The sequence below is a fragment of the Carassius carassius genome, chromosome 14, assembly GCF_963082965.1.
Source record: "Carassius carassius chromosome 14, fCarCar2.1, whole genome shotgun sequence".
NCBI lineage: Eukaryota > Metazoa > Chordata > Actinopteri > Cypriniformes > Cyprinidae > Carassius > Carassius carassius.
This window is the reverse complement of record NC_081768.1, coordinates 15,335,227-15,353,423: the sequence shown is the minus strand read 5'-3', so window position 1 is coordinate 15,353,423 and position 18,197 is coordinate 15,335,227. Positions and strand designations below refer to the sequence as shown.

The 18,197-nt window shown below is 35.3% G+C and overlaps 1 protein-coding gene across 2 annotated transcripts in view; it reads right to left on the bottom strand.

Annotated features, from left to right (window-relative positions):
• The window catches only part of galnt2 (UDP-N-acetyl-alpha-D-galactosamine:polypeptide N-acetylgalactosaminyltransferase 2), an 81,055-nt gene that overhangs the window by 14,948 nt on the left and 47,910 nt on the right, over window positions 1-18,197 (bottom strand). For both annotated transcript variants that reach the window (XM_059566314.1, XM_059566315.1), the window contains exons 2-3: window positions 15,143-15,230; window positions 10,286-10,439 (exon numbers count right to left, since the gene is read on the bottom strand). In XM_059566314.1, coding sequence (XP_059422297.1) covers window positions 10,286-10,439; window positions 15,143-15,230 — 242 coding nt within the window. The remainder of the gene's footprint in view (window positions 1-10,285; window positions 10,440-15,142; window positions 15,231-18,197) is intronic.

Genomic DNA, 18,197 nt, shown 5'->3' with positions numbered 1-18,197 from the left:
TGATTAGCTAATCAATATTTTTAATTAGAGCAGCTGTAATTAAACACCAATATTTGAAAAATGATGATCCCAGTAAAATAAAGATAATGTAAAAACACTGCATAATGACAACAGCATTGAATAGATAAAAACGCATGGCAACTTAAAAATATATTTTAAATGAATATTTATTTAATACATTATTTAGAAAATGCATAAAATTCATTTTTGTATGTTTTGTATCTAAAATGATTAGCTAATTTTACAATACAAGTTTCATACATAAAATTTGATTTTTGTTCATTATCATATTGTTTAATAGAGAAACATCCATATGGAAAAAATGTTTTATGGAACATTTAAATGTGCAGTTGCTGTGCATTAAACATCAATATTTGAATGAGCTTTATCTTTTAATTATCTTTTATAAATTTTAGTACTTCTCTTCAAATAAATTGAATAATGACAACAGCACTGAATATACAAAATAGCATGTTAATTTAAAAATATATTCAATTAATAATTACAGAAAATAAATTTAGAAAATGCACAAAATCAATATTAACTTCTCAAATTATTTTTTGTTAATTTGAGTGTTATTTAAATACAAACACACTGTGATAAACTAACACCCCTAATTTTAAATGGCATTAAATTAATTGCTGCACTTTAAACCTCAATATTTAAAAAAAGATCTCTTCAAAATGAAGATAAGATAATTCAAATACACATCATGACAAAAGCAATGAATAAGAATTAATACTGTATAGATAAAAAATTAATACAATATTTAGCAATGCATTAAATTAATATTTATAATTTGTATATTTACAGAACTATATTCATTGCTAATGTTGTAGCATTATTTAAACACACAAACAAACAAACACACAAATGTCAAATTGACAGCCCTAATAATTTTTAGAACATTAATGTACACTTGCTAGACATTTATGAGCAGTGTAGGGAAGACACTTCGTAAAGCAATATAAAGACAAGAGACTAAACAAGAAACACAGGCACACCAGACACAGACGGCGGCTTCAGCAAGACAACAACTACACCCACCAAAACATTTTTCGATAACACACGTGGCCTGCTGCCATCAGGGGTAACACAACAGAAGCAGAGTGTCTCAGGAGTAACCAAAGAGCATGTGTTCCTCATTACTAGCTTAGGTAAGCGTTTAACAGAGGCATTTAAGGCTCGTGCGCTTCATTCTTTCAGCTCTGGCCTGGGTAAATTTACTAGAAGGTAATGGTGCAAAAACAGAGGGAATATTCTCCTTACTTTAGGGAGAAAATACAAAAGGTTGGCATTCCAGCAAACAAACTATAACGCTCTGACCTTTAAAAAGGTCCCGCGGCCGTTTTAAAAGCAAGGTTTGTGCATCTTCTGCTCTAAGCGTGACTACTGCATCGGGAATGCAGCTCACGCGCTGCAGGGATGGTGAACGAGCAGCGATAAGAAGACTTACAACAAGGATAATGTCATCTGCAGATTCAGCAGCTCTCCAGGAGGGAAACTGACTGACATATAGTGACAAGACGTTTACATGCCAAACACATTTACACCATTAAACCCAGAGACAAATTCCACTGCTTATCAGAACGAATAGACAACATGCATTTTAAAGGAGACATTGCAGCATAAACCACCATCGAAACCACAGAATGGCAAACTGTGTATTATGTATGTATTATGATGAATATGCTTTTGCACATCCCATTTTAATTCTCTGTGCAAAGTCTGTAACATTGCAGAAAGCATTAAATGATCTAATATGACAGAACACTTCAATTTAGAGTCTTTTCATTCTAGTTTCCATCTTCGAATTTTACTGAATTCATCTTGGTGGGCTATTCAGTCATTCAATAAGCCTTCAATAAGGCTTTTTGGACTTAATAATAGTAATAAAAACATTAAGTTTTAATTTGTTAATATTAATACTAACATTAAATATTATCTATCCATCTAGTAACTTGAGGTCTAGGTCAGAGGTGACGGAGCATCAATGTTTAGCAAAGTGTGCAGCCCCTCACAATTTAGATTCATCATTCGACTGCGCTTCGTTCCAGAAAAAAATACATTTTAAAAATTCACAAAATAAAAAAATACAACTAAACACACTAATTGCATGAAAGAACCTAATGCATTTCAGATTACAACTAGATAAAAAAAAAAAAAAAAAAGTGCATGCTGTGTTTTATTCGACGCGATCGACATGGGTCCACTTTTTTTCTCCCTTTTCAAATCTCAATCTATCTTCAATAAAAATTAAGGAAATAATCGAAAAGTTGAAAAACTATTGGGTAAGGTTAGGGTAGGAGTAGAGGTGGCATCCATTTAACAATAATTAAAATGATTATTTACACAATACGTTATTGCATACGGTTTTATCATTTTCTACAAAACTGAGGTGCAGATAATTGCCACTAATTGCAATAAGCGGGATAAGCAGCAGAAAATCCTTCTTATTACAGTGTTAATAGAATCTAGTGTAATAAATGTGTTTCTTTTGAACTTTCTATTCAATAAACAATACTGAAACATACATCAGTTTCCCCAAATATATATATATCAAACAATAGAGAATATGTTTACATTGTTGCAATATAAATAATATTATAAATTGTAATAATATTTCACAATATTACTGTTGTTCCTGCATGTTAAACCTTGTGTAGCCTTTGTAAGCATAAGAGAAAAAACCAACTCAAACTTGATTGTAGTGCACATCAATAAAATATCTGAACTCTTGACCTCGTGTCTAAAAGAAATTTCCTCTGTCGCTAAAGTTTACATTATAACTCACCTTTCACGGAAGGAGATGATGAGAAGAAGTATTCGGTAAATCATAATAGAATATGATCTGAACATCTTGCTCAGTTCAGGTCAGGTCAAACGTGACGGTCTCCAACAACACGCATCCATTTACAATGTGATTTGAACTCTGTCCAACGGAACCATAATCAACAACGTTTGAGAGCCGTGCCAGTAACATCCCCTGCCAAATGACTAAAACAGACATCCAGCTGACGTGAGATTACAATACCCAACAATAAACATGTCAACCATTATGTACTCAACACAACCCCCCCCCCCCCCCAGATTGGGGGCCAGATGTCTGAGACCACTTTGGAAATATGGGTTTTTAAACTTGCGTCTGGACATAGTTGGGATTTTAAAAAATGTGAAACAAGGAAACTTCAAGTATGCAAGCAATACTGATTTTCTAGGTCTTTATACAACTAACTTAAATTATGTCATAGATAATGTGACTTTCCATACAAATTGTTATATGTTCTTGCTTCCATTGAAGCTCAAGATGCTCTTTGGATCATGGAGAACGTGTTTGTCAAGTTTCACACAACCTGTAATGAACATCTGATAGGACAATTTTTAATCAAAATGCACCTTTGTCCATTATTTGCAGCAAACATATCTAGTGTTTTCCCCTTATTAGTGTTGCATTCTCTTTCTTTTCCTTTTTAGCTCCAAAACACACTCATGGGAGGAGGGCAGACTTCACTGCAATTGTACAAATTTGACAAATTAAACTTTGGACCTGGAGGGATCGGATCGATATGAAATACTGACACAGAGAGGAAATGGTACTGGGCAGTGCGAGCGAGAAACACATCTTAATTACACAGCCTGTGTGACAGTCATACAATAGTGGGTCAATGTTTGCTTATGTGGCTCATGGAGACTTCGGTCGATGACTTCACGACTGCTCGGTCAGTTGGAGTGGTTGGCAGCACTGTGAGATATTTCCAAATGCCAGGCAGACACCAGCCAAAGCATACAGTAATTTTTCTGTAAGAAAGGGCCAGAGCTCAGACGGTTCAGAGGGATTCTGAAAATCAGGCAGGCTTAAAAAGGTCACGCTCAAGAGAGCGAGGAAAGAAAAGATGAACAGATGTCCTTGCTGCTTGATGTATTTCCAGAAACTCAACAAAAAAAGTGGGTTCTCATCATTCAGAGATCTGTTACCGGCTTATTGATGCAAATATCGGCTGCTGGGCTTAGTGAAGCACCGTAAATTAAAGCTCTGCTCCCAGAAAGCAGAATATTCAATTCTGTCCATACTCTTAACTCGGGAGCAGTTCACGCAGGATGCGTTCATGTGAACTAAAACAGCTAGAAGGCACAAGACACATGTCTTGAAATCCATTGTTTAGGAATGCGTAATATATCTTTTGCTAGATTTTTTTATGCATCGATATTGTACAATATTGGAAAATATGCATACACATTTCCTTTATTTTTACATTCAGATCATAAAATAAAAAAGGTAATTTTTATCAAATAAAAAAAAAATTATATACATATTGTTCATTCATTATAATGTACAATATGGTTTGAGTTTTTAAGAGTTTATTTTTTTTTATTTGGAAAGAACTGTATTTAATCACCGATTTACAGGTAATATTTTCACTGTACGATCCTGGATAGTATGCTTGCTCATTTTCCCTGTTTTTACATTCAGATTTCCTTTTCCAATATCTAACACTCACTTTACCATAATAATAATGATTGTTGTTGCTGCTATTCTTTAGGTTTGTTTTATGATGGTTTTATTTGTGGTATTATTTTTATTATTAATAATAAAAATTATAATTGCTTTTATTTCTGTTTCTCATTCTAAGATCTCTGGCTGAGACACTTACATGATAATAATAGACAATAGGATTTATGGTGTAGACTAACTTTAAATAATACACCAAATCTAAAAATAACTCGAGATCATTTTTTTTACTTTTTAGACATTAAGGTATTTTTGATGAAATCCAAAAGCATGCTTCACATGCATGTGTTGGTCAAAGACCGGTGGAAGAGAAGAAATTGTTGAATAAAGTTATTATTTTATTTTGGTTTGCACACAAAATAATTCTCGTAGATTCATAACATTACGGTTGAACCACTGATGTCACATGGACTATTTTAACGATGTCCTTACTCACTTTCAGGGATATCAGGGCTTTCTTGCGTTGCAGTCCATGCAGGGTCAGAAAGCTCTTGGATTATTGAAAATAACTTAATTTGTGTACCGAAGATGAACAAAGGTCATATGGTTTTTAACAACATGAGGGTAAATAATTAAATGACAATTGGTTTTAAATAAATGATTTTAGTGTTTTATTGTGAATTTATTTAGAATTTTGCCATTTATTGCTTTATTGGCCACAAAATGAAAATAATCATATGCTTAATGGTATTAGACATAATTGGAACATTCCCTTTGCATTTTAAATGTGAGACACCCTTGGAAAAAAACTGTGTGAAATGCCACAATGGTCAAAGATGTCAGTCTAACACAGGTTAATTTAGAAAAACAATCTAAAAACAGCAAAGGCAGATTCAAGAATGTGTCCTGTGTGAACGGTGAAGGGTCACCGCATTTATTTAAACCACAATCCAGTGGTAAAGGGGCTCTTGAATTCCTGGAATTATGAGCTGGATTTTAAAATAGTAACAAACATTAAATTCCTAAACTGTACATGGATATCTCAAGGTGGGAAATGGAGCCCTTGGATTGTTCAAGTGACCTGCCGTAGTACTGTGTAAACAACACAGTCACGCCAACAATGAACATTCCTTCCTGTAAACACATATCACTACTAGGTACTGTTGTGACACTTTTTTGGGGTCAATATATTGCATAGGACTATTTTAAAATGTTTTGATTTTCAAGTTCATTGCTGTGCTATGGGAGGGTAATTTCCTAAGAGGGCCGCATCTCCCAAGTGGCCTGTTTATGTTGAGTAGAGAAGTGACAAGAGGGCTGCCCTCCTCTTGACAAGTCTTCCTGGATGTCAGCAGTAAATCAGCCTGTCCTGGGAACCCAGCCCTGCACTGCAGGCCTTCAGTGGAGACAATGGTGGAAGACCGCACTCACAAGCCAACCTTAACAGTCTGCACCTTCACCACACACGCTGGGCTCTTCAAACGCATGTGTCACACTGCAGATGCTGGCTGTGGCAGGACCACAGACTGAGGCCACGGTGGTGAATGTTTGACGAGTGTTTTCCTGCCCACTGTGCTTTCAATGTTTCTCCATAAAGCTTTTAATAGACCAATGAATGCCATGTCCGCAAGTACATGGCAAGTTTTATAACTAAAACACGATTAAACCATACTTAACCAAAATGGCAACATAAATTAAAAATTCATAAAAAAATATTGAGAAACATCTGCAGATCTGCATGATATCTGCAGTTTTGAAAACTCAATCTTTTTTTATATTTTTATTTTACTTGCTCAAATAAAATGAATACCATATGTCCACACATAAACTCCAAAACAATCTCAAAATAAATCAAGCATATTAGATTCTCTTACTTTAAGTATGGCACATATTCAACTGGAAAACAACTTTAGAATTTGAAATATAAAAATACTTAATACTCTAAGAGGTTGATTGATATTTCTCTGAAGTAATAGGGTGTTTTTAAAAAGGCAATAAAAGATTGTTGCGCAGATACTACTAAAAATCTGTATATTGAATGTGTTTTCACATTTCAGTTTATTATGTGACCAAAATATCAAAGATAAAACATTATATACATAATGCAGGTCATGACTCAAGTATCTACAAACTGAAATACACCAGGACTCTTATTTTGAAATATATATGGGCTACTACGCTGCTTATTAAAAAAAACGAGGGAGACTAAATGTACACGTTTTCAACCATCTATAACATTACAATATAAACACCATAATGTAAATGTCATTTCATCAACAGTAGATCATGAGTAATCGCTTGGCATAAATGCACGCTATTTATTGATTGTAGAACGCGTAGTGTTTTGACTTTGAATGCTCAGCGCTCAAATTTATTTAATTCAATCACGGCCTTTTGAAGTTTAATAATCACATTTAGCTGTGTCATGAATCCTGTTTTTGCATCCCCAAATATAAGACCCGTTAAAATGATAATTAAGACTTATGACAATAAATCTGATAAAACTGAATTAAAACATGTTTAAGAACAAACTGGGACCCTGCAAATATCATGTTTGAAATATCCAGAGCAATCTGTTTCTGCCTAGCATCAGGTAGTTAAAAAAAGACCACTAATTCATCATAGCATTTACGACAGCTAATTCAGAGGCAACGCATGGCTGTGGGACCAATTTATGTTCGTTTGAGCACAACCAAGGCCCCCATACATCAGCCCTGTGAGATATGGGAAGTTCGTTTCTGGTGAAGATGTTTTGTGTGAAGATATCTAGGCTGTTTGAATCACAACATCTGGTCATTATAAAACAGCAGTAACATGAGTGCTTGATGGAAACCTCGTTTTCTCATGAAATCGATAGAGTCTCAGCTAAGTGCAGCTCTAAGGATGTTACAGTATATTCAGGGGACCAGATAATATTTCTAAGGATCCTGAAGCTTTTTGAAACTTTAGAGTTAAGCCATATTTGAACTACATTAGAAAGGCAGGTTTGTGTTATAATAAATTATTATTGTCACTGTTTCTTTTCAATGGATTTGTGTTTAAAAATCATTACTTAAGTCCACTTCTAATTAGTCTTTGCACAAAAAAATTGTTTTACATGACTATTTTTCTCTCTCTCTGACGCTATAAAATGAAACAGTCTGTCTTTTACTAATTATAATACCGTTCAAAAGTCTGGGTCCAGTAAAATTACTTTGGTTTGAAAGAAGTGAAGAGTTTTATTCAGCAAGGATGCATTTAATTTGATCAAAAACAACAGTAAAAAAATTTTCCACACAAGATTTCTACTTCAAATAAATGCAGTTCTTTAGAACTTTCTATTCACCAAAGAATCCTAAAAAACAAAATCACAGTTGTGCTGCTTAACATTTCTGCGAAAACGGTTTTTAACATTGACAATAGTACGATATGTCAGAATGATTTCTGAAGGATCATGTGACACTGGAGTACTGACTGCTGAAAAATCAGCTTTGCACAGTAATAAAGGAAAAAAAAAAAAAAGTAAAACAAAAACTATAAATTGTAATAATATTTCACAAAATTACTGTTGTACTGTATTGTTTTGTCTCAAATAAATTGTTTTGTCCTTGGTGAGCAAAAAACTTTGATTTAAAAACCTTATATGACCCCAAACTTTTGATTGGCAGTTTACCTTAAAACTTGTGTGCAATGCCTTCTTGATAATGTTAAAAAGACTGGACTAAAATGATTATGAAACTTCAGAAAATTCTTGAAAACTCAGACCGGGTAAGTTGGCGAACAGGGCATTGTTGAGGTGCAAATGTGGGTGGTTAAGCATTTTTCTAACATCAAAAAGTAGCCCAAGTTAGCAAAACTGTTTTGCTGAATTCAGAACTTCTACATTCCTTTTATCAAGAGATAGAAAAAGAGTACAGTACATTAAACTGGTGATGGAAAACTTAATGTGGAGATCTTTACAGGGCATTTTACATATTTTAAACAATACTTACAAATGAATCCTAAAATGCAAAGATGCAAAGTAAACCTGTCAGAACTGAATGGTTTTGCTAAACATATGCAACATTATTTTATACAGAGACTGTTAAGTGGCCAATTTATCAAAGGAAAGAATGAGTGCCCAGATATTCCCATTCATGTTGTCAGCAAATATGACATTCCTTGAGATGCCCACTCAGTAGTAAATGACCTTTCAGCTTAAACAAGTGTACAGATGATGAGATTCATAACAACCAAGACCATTTACTGCCTCTAAGAGGACAAGCTGATTCTCAATTTAAACTACTCCTTTATTTTCCACTTATACATTCAGCGCTCTACTCATATTGTCAATCCTGCCTTGACATCTCTGACAGCCATTTAAGGCCTGAAGACAATCTGCTACTTTGCCACCTCAAGGACACGGTGAACGACAGATGGATGAAGATTACGTTTTGAAAGACTCACTGATTTGCTGGGGAAGTGCTTTTCATGCATCTCCCTATCACTGTGCTGTGTAAGCATCTCTCATCAAATTACAGGCCTCTCTTTATGAGAATCCCAAATTAATTTAGCACATTCATTTTGACTGACTTTATCACAAAGAAGCACTGACACTTCTTCACATTCACTATGTGTTGTAAAGGTAAGGCACACTACATAATAAATTAGGCAATGGTAAAACCTCACATAATAAGGGAAATGCTCAGAGTAGTGGATAGGGTGCTTAAATACTTAACAGAACCAGACAAAATGGTTTAATTAGATTTTGTGCTGAGAAGAATGAGTCTAATGTTCAGATATGCAAGTAACTTCACTAAATAATACTTTTAATAAACTTAATTCACCTATGAAAAGTGTCACCACACATTGGAAATGGTTTTCCTAAATGAAACTGTAACTCTCCTCACATACAGTATAAGAGAACTGAGAAAATCCTATAAAAATAGACATCAAGTTAATTCAATGGAATTTTTTTTAGAGCTAACTACTTCAGAAGCAAGCCTGCAAAAAGTAATATTTTATTTGGACATATGCTAACATTTAAAAGTTCACAGTGAATCATATTTAAAATATATTAATACTTTTTTAAAGGAGGATACATTAAATTGATAAAAACAAATTGCAGTAAACATTTATAATGTTACAAAATAATGTATAATGTTTTGAACTTTCTATATATATTAAACCCTAAAAAACTATCATCGTTTTCACAAAAAATAAGCAGCACAACTATTTTCAGCACTGGTAATAATAATAATAATAATAATAAATGCATCATGAGCACCAAATCAGCATGTCAGAATGATTTTTAAAGGATCATGTGACACTGAAGACTGGAGTAATGGCTGCTGAAAATTCAGCTTTGCCAACATAGAAACAAGTCAATTTAAAAAAAAATATGTTGAAACTATATTTGGAAATGCATTCTGATCAAATAATCTCAAGAAGATGATGTGTTGAACTGCTTGGAAATATAAGATGTAATTATTTTTCTATGCAGCAGCACACCCAACAATCTTAACTTGTATTCTCCACAAAGTTTCTCATGTTGTTCAAAAACACATTAAATCTACTTTGCATCATGGCTGCATCACTACCTTGTGTGTTTTTATTTTCAAATAATGCAAAGTTCCTATGGACCTGAAAATCCCCCAAAAATAAAGATGATTCAATGTTGTTCTGATGTAAACAAATTAATTAAACTTTTATTATACTATTTAACCGATTGCATGCAATGAAAATATGTTGTGAAATAAATTCAGTAAGTAAGTTGAGCATTAGCTAATTTCAATGAAGTGAACTGAACAAGAAGCAAAGCTCTGCTTCTTGGGTGTTAACTGAACGAGTTGAGCTAAAAACTCGACTGGAACTTACTGGTCATGTCTGGTGTCAGGGACACTGCGGTCCATTCTGAGTTTGTCACTCTCAACCTGGTTGAACTTGTTGCGGGCATAGGGATCCTGCCCTGGCCTCACCACTGTAGCTCCCACGTACAGGTCCTGGTCAAAGTCCTGCCACCTAACCTTCCCTGAAAAAGTGGCAAAAATTATTAAACAATGGAAGTCAGAAAAAAACAAAAAAAAAAACGATTCTTAGACCAAATACATTTTGTTTTTCTTGTCATTTCTATTACCAAAAGGCTCACTTTTACCCAGTGTACAAATAAATCAAATACTGTGAATGATGGCTTTAACATACTGACTGAGTAGGCTACTTTCCATTCGAACAACTCTGAAACTATCAATTTGTCAGTAAGTACATATCCAAAGACACTTACATCACTCTAGACATCAGGCTTGTCATTTACCAAAGACAAATGTCCACACTATAGTATAAAGAACAAAGGTGTACTCCTCAAGTTTCTTAGAAACATCTTTTTTTAGCAAAGACAAAAACCCTGAATGCACTGCTGCCCATTATTACATTATAAATCAGAGTCACCCAAAAGACCGTGAAAGGAGCTGGCTTGACATCTTTAGTTGATACCAACTCAGGTGAATCTGTCAAAGAAGACATTTGGCAAATGATAATATATGAGGATATTTGCCAAATGGAGCCAGTCCATAACAGCCTGCCTAAAATGATTTCCCAACCAAAAGCTTAGCTTTTCCTCAACAAAAAGTGTTATTTTTCTATTTTGATGTTAGTCACATCCCACGGTAACATGGCAGTAGTCACCGTTGTCATTGAGTTAAACGGCAGAGATGGCTACGATGATATTTAGACCTCAGAAACGTGGCAGAATTCGATTATGTTATCCATCATTACAAAAGACTCTAAGCAATTAATTTAGCAGGGTTCTGGCAAATGTCTTCTGCATTATAATTTGGCCGACCTGAGTGAGAAATGCATGCCTCTGATGCCAGCTATCCAACAGAGCGCTAACATTGATTTAAAGGCCAAGACCACTGCCAGGGGAATTGTTAATGAACAAGGGACAACATTTCAAATTAGGAGCAGAACCGAAAATACAAGCCAAACTCTTAGATATGATCTATAAGTCTTAACCAGTTCATTATACACTACACCAAAAGTGTAGTGCACAATCTGCACAAATACAAAAAAAAAAAACAGTGTGAACTTTAAGTAAGAGTACATTTTGTTTTGGAGTGTATACCCTTGTCTTTTTAACGTACGCGTCCCAATGGATCCAAACCAGAATCCTTAAGGTGAAAATCAAATTCTCTGAAGTGCAATAACCGGGGATCATTTGTCAACATTATGAAACCCATAAATGTCGCTGAAAGGTATTAAAGGGGACCTGCGCTCAATTCTGCCAACTAATCGTGTTAAACATGCAAAGACAGCATAAAAGATTCATTCAAGCAGATGAAGAGTCTCTGTGTTTAAGCCATTTGGGAGAATTCAAAAGTTCAACTTTCATCGGCAAAAAATACTGGCATTTTACTATTACGCTGCACACAGGTGATTTATAAGTAAAAAGCAAAATTCAGGTAAATCAAAATGTATAGGCAGTCAATAGATCAACGTTATGCTAATGAAAGCTCAGGTTAATTATCCTGAACTGCAATGCACCAAATGCACTGATCCACCAAAGGGTGACAGCCACATTTATAACAGCCCTGTCACACAATTTAAAAGTTCACCTTCTGCGATGGCTGGGACAGAACGATTAAAAAAGGTCATCTCTATAGCTCAGGCCTGCAATTTAAGGTCAAAAAGATGCCCAGATTGCCCATAGAAAGCTAGAGTAAAGAATCAAAGTCTGGCATCTCCAATGCAAAGTACAACACAGCTGAAAACTCAACGAGAACACACAGAAAACACAAACTCTCCATGTGCGAGGACGATAGCTCGTCCCACGGCAGAGGACTGTAGGGCTGTCATCAGACTAATTAGCTGCTCAAAGGAGAACAGAGCGGCTCAGCTGCGACCTCCACACTTCACTTGACACTGTAAGAATCTAGACAAAGTGCTCTCCAACACACAAACACTACATGATCTATTCCTCAATCCTATCCACAGTGAGCACGTACTTTATGCTTGGTTGCAAAATTTAATATACATTTAATATTACTAAAATTTCCAGAAGTCTTTTTTATAATAGACCTTCTTGATTTAATTGGTGTACCAAACAATTATTCTAAATAAATGTGTTACATCATGATTTGAAGAAAAACAACTTTCACAGAATCCAAAAGAACTTTGGATGGAATAAAAATTGTACACAATTTTTTCTTGCTTGGGAATGACCCGAGAACGAAAATGCTAATTGTATGGTTATTTGTTACCAGGTTTTTATTTCCATGTTCCTCAAAAGGAAAAGGGGGACAAAAAATAATAATAATCAAACCGGAACAACGTGAGGTGAGCAGATTTCACTATCACTTTAAATCTGTTCTCTTAATTATTACAGATGAAATCAGGTACTCCTGGGTAGAGCTGAAACAACGAATCGATTTAATCGATAAAAATCGATTATTAAAATAGTTGTCAACTAATTTAGTCATCGATTCGTTGCTAAATGAACTTTTATTTGCCGTAAGCGGCTCATTTCGTGCATATTTCAAATCTGCGGTGACCAAAGTGTGGCAGTAATGAGCCACCGGAGGTTTTACTCAGCCAGTACAGCAGGAGAAGTAGCGAATAGCCAATAGCTGGCCTCGTTTTATGTCACGTGCTTCCCGAACAGCGTCTCTGCAGCATTTAGCGGGATGTGGGAGACTGGGAGTACTTTACTTTGAGCCTTCAAAAAAAGAAGAGTAACCTGTAAACTCTGCACTACTGAACTGTTTAAGGGGACGTTCACATATCGCGTCTTTTGCGCGCTCAAGTTCATTATTTCCAACACCGCACCGCATCGAGTTAAAAACATCTCAACTTTTCAGAATGCTGCAAGCGCATCGTGGGTCATGTGACAAGAACTAACCAATCAGCTTCATCCTTTCCCGTAACAACGTTAAAAGCTCAGTCAAGATGAAAGGAACAGCTGATCATAGTTGTATATGGATTTCCATTTTGAAATAAATTTAGTAGCAGAGCTACTGCAAGCGATTTTTTTGAGCTGCAAATCCATTTATCCGTTGCTGAAATTTCCGCGTCTTCAAGGAGAGAGCACGTCATGGTTGCTTAGCAAAGGCAGACGCCTCAGGGGCGCTTCTGCACGAGCTTTTTAGAAAGGAGAAAGCGGCGCGCCTAGCGTTTTCCACGCGTTTTTAGGCACGATATGTGAACGGCCCCTAAGACTTTTATTTGTGCAGATTCTCCAGTACAATGTTGTTTGCAAATGTTTAGTCGTAAAAGCTGATAACATTGCTTTTTAACAGTTAACATTTAAAGCTTTACAAACATGTTCTGTGATCAGTTTGTCGTTTACCAGTTCAAAATTCAGTCGTGCAGCCTTATTATGACTGAATGAGAGGGGTAAATGTTTAAAGATATTTGAAATGCACTTTTTTTTTTATTCACTGCTCTTTTTCACACAGCAGGTTTTTTGTGTGTGTCCAATTTTTTTTTCTGGACAACCTTCTGATGGATTTTACTTTAAATTGTGAGTTCCATTCAGGTTTCATGCCATTAGCACTTTATTCGAAGGATTGTTTACAATTTCACAGCAAAAGCTATAAAGCTGTTTCCCAGTAAATAATAAAATACAATGCACTGCAATTTTATTCTGTTTTATCCTTATTCTTCGTGAAAATATGTTCTGAAAGATTCCTTAATAAGCTTCGTTCGGGATGTTAAACTACTTTAGGAGCTCTAAGGACTGCCATGGTGAAAACATTATTTTAAATCTCCTTGTGAAATTTGCTAGAGTATGGGTCAGTGTTCTGATTGCAGAAGAGTTCGACAAAGGATTACTAACACAATAAAACAACTCCAGGTATATTTTTGATTAGCATATGACAGTGCAAAATGGTTAAAATCTCTTAAAAATCTATGCTGAAGGATAAAGACCATTTATTAATAATTTACTTGGGGAAAAAATGGGAAAAACTAAAATATAAGTACATAAACCGATTAATCGATTAATCGTAAAAATAATCGACAGATTAATCGATTATCAAAATAATCGTTAGTTGCAGCCCTACTCCTGGGTGAGTGCTCTGCTTCGTGGAAATCTTTTGGGTGACCTAAATTACAAGAGTAACACATGGAGACAAGAAACTACTGATGATTCCCCGAAAAAGTGCCTGGGAGAACAACGACAGATAGCAAACATTGTAAAGCATGCGACGACACATGAATCTAATCTGGTGTTTATGACAAATTTAATAGAACAGCTCTCCATGGACCCCAGTTCCGGAGTGACTGCATAGAAACTAATGAGCTAAATAAATAATGCATTTGCAACCTTACTACAATACAGCTTTTAAATGCAGCAAGTCTATAAAAAGCACATGTTAATATCTAAGGCTTAATGTATTAGGCAGCCCAGTTTGGTTGGATCACAAAGGAGAACATTAGCAAAAGGGAATAAAGTGTGAAGACTGAGTTCTTGCCATCAGGCCAGTTATAAAGTCCCACACAAATCACTCATGCATTTTTCTACATCTACTTCTGCAGTAAACCTCAGGTTAAGTTCTGGGAGAAGAAAAACCTGATGCCCTGTTTTGCGCAAGCCGTTCATTAAAAGTCCATCTTTGAGCATTTCCCTGAGAAGAAACCCTCCATTATTCATCTGGGATGGAAAAAGAAACTTGAATTATGAGAGTGGGTTAATCCTGACATGAGCTGATAATGCACATGGGTTGTCAGGTTGGCTCTTACCTGGAGGAAGGGTCTCTAGGCTGTGGGCTTTGTCATCTGCATTGCTGTGTGATTGAATTCTGTTCGAATTAATGCCACTCCAATCATCCTGCCAAAGAGAGGAACAGATCATGAGCTAAAAGTTAAAATGGCAACTAAACAACAAATTAAAGAGAAACTGGTTATGAGCTAGCGGTCAGAGCTGTTGTAGTAAGTCAGTGGTGCCTTTGGTACTATAGTTAAACATTCATACATTTGACTCCAAGAGGACAGAAGATCTTTTCTGCCAAATTAGTCCAAACCTAAAAACTCAAGAGATTACTTCAAATCTAATTGATTCTACATTGAATTGGGTCCAATTTTAATAATACAAAAAAAAAGTTTATTTCAGTCTAGTTGCTGTAGTAACCTCAGAACTTATGACCAGGCGCTTGTGCTGTGTTGCATCTCTTTTTCTCTCCTGGTGAGTTTGATCATATCCACTAATTTTCTTTTAAGGGGAATTCAAGCAGCAGCTAATCAACTAAGATTAAACTAAATTAAACAAACTAAATGAAATAAAAAACTGCTACAATCTCAACAATTACAGATGATAAAGTTGGAATGATTGGTTTAACAATTAAATTAAATTAAAGCAATTGTTAAATATAATCATTAAGATCATTAAGATTAATGTATATTCACGAGAAAATAGAAGTCAAAAATCAACATTAAAAAGTGATACGTAAACTACACCAAATGTTTTCACATTATCATTAGGACCAAACACAAACCACAACAATTAAGTGGCCAAATGCTGACAATGAAAACAACTGTTTTGCCTATTATGGTAATCTTTATGACAAGCAGAAAACCTGAGGCCCTGTTTTGTGCAGGCTGTTCATTAACGTCCATTCTCAATGCTTTCTGATTACTTTTCCCTGAGCCTGCAAGTCTTTTAGACTAGTCTGATGATGAAAACCTTTATTGCCCCGAGGGAATTTGTTTTGCACTCAAGGGAGCCACATTTAACATTAACACAGATAACATAAAGGATACAGTAAAAAGTAAAACAAAACAAACAACAACAACAACACAGCAATGGTGTAGACATACAATCATCAATCTAATCACTAAAATAAATCAATAAATAGTTAAACAAATAATCAATAGTGCACATTTAAAATATCTATGTGCCTTTGTCTGATCTGTTCAGTAACTGAATGCTCCTCGGCACAAATGATGTAATGGCACGTTTAGTTTTTGTTAGGGGCATTCGAAATCTGCGTCCAGAGGGGAGGGGGGAAAACTCAGAACAAATTGGGTGGGATGGATCATCCAGTATCCTCAGAGCCAAATTAAGGGTATACTGATCTGCGAGATTGGAGATACTTTTAACCTCAGATCCAGTAATTTTCCTGCCCATTTTAGTCACCTTGTCGAGCATATTCCTGTTCTGGACAGAAAGACCCCCCCCCCCCCCCCCCCCCAGCACTGGATGGCGAAAGTCACCACACTCTGAATAAAAGTTAAATAAAACAATGTCAGAGTTGTTGTGTCATTATTGAAACTACGCAGTTTCCTTAAAAAATAAAACCGTTGCTGTGCTTTCGAGTATCTTGCTAATTTGTTAGCAGACCAGGTAAGTTTGTGATCAATAATAGTGCCCAGATACTTATACTCCTCCACAGTCTCAATAACTTTCCCTTGAATAGTAACAGGTTACAGTGGAGGGGGCCTTTTCCTAAAATCGATCACCATTTCTTTTGCTTTTTAAATATTTAATCTGTAGACGCAAAGTTATTATTATTCTCGGACTTCACCACATTTTATTGTTAGCAGCATGTAACCAAAAGAGTTTGAACATGGAAAAATGAAGAAATTAGGTTACAAACGGTCATTTATAAAGAATTTTAACCATGACCATCTTTGTTCAAACTCCTTTGGTTACATGCTAATAAACAATGAAGGCAGGGTATAATTGTGTTTACAATTAAAGAAACTAGCCTACAAGACTGGCTGGTTTTCTATTGGGTCATTCTGTGTCAAATCATCTAGAGGTCCCAGTTCAAATTTTTGATTTTGCTAATATATTTTCTGAAGACAGACATACATGTATAGTGAAAACCGACATATTAAATGCTGTGGATGAATATTAACCAAGTAATCAAAATGGCCATTTTCACCTGAGATTCAGAGCCAAATTACAGAGGGGTAAAAATGATTTTAGAGAGATGGCAGCATCATAATGTTATTTTTACACAGAGATTGGTACTGTAGGTCTGTTATTAAAATACAGTATGTTGACTTTAGCCATCTTTGTTGCACGATGTGCCAATGGTGACCATTCACAAATGGAGAAACAGCTAGTTTTTTCTCCAAAGTTTTCATGTCTGTAACTCAAGAAGTATTAATGTACTTTTAGATATTGGGTCTTAAACTTTGCTTTTGATATCTTCAATTTTTAAGGCCCCATATGTTTCAGTTCCAGAGATATTGGAATTTCAATACGGCTCCAGGAGTAAATTGTTAAATATTCAGTGGTCAAAATCTAAATGTGGGTCAATTTGCAAAAATATGATAATTATTTTCTTTTAAAGAATTTTTTTTTTTTTTTTTTTTTTACATTTTGTTGATTTGACAGAATGACCATAATATTATTTAATTTTCTTATATTTATACAGCACCTAAATTGGTACCAAGAAACATGAAATTCCACTGGTACCAACTACAAAGTTTGGTATTGTGAAAACCAAACAGACCATGAATGCAAGAGCAGACATTATTCCCACTAAACCAGGGCATACCATGGCCACTAGCCAAAAGAATGCTGGTGAAGATTACCCAATCTACAGAAGGCTTTGGCATCAACAAAACAGACATTTCATTTTAGCTCCCTTGATAACAAATGTCGGAAAATACGGGTATTCTGTCAATCGTGTAAAGGCCACGCCCATGAGTAACAAACAACCACACAACAATAAACAGAGCTAGTAATAATTCAATTCACACCAACCCTCTGCCAAGGTCAGCAGTAAATAAATGTGCAGTCTGGACAGGCAGGGCAGATTGGGATTGCAGAGCCACTTCCAAAGCC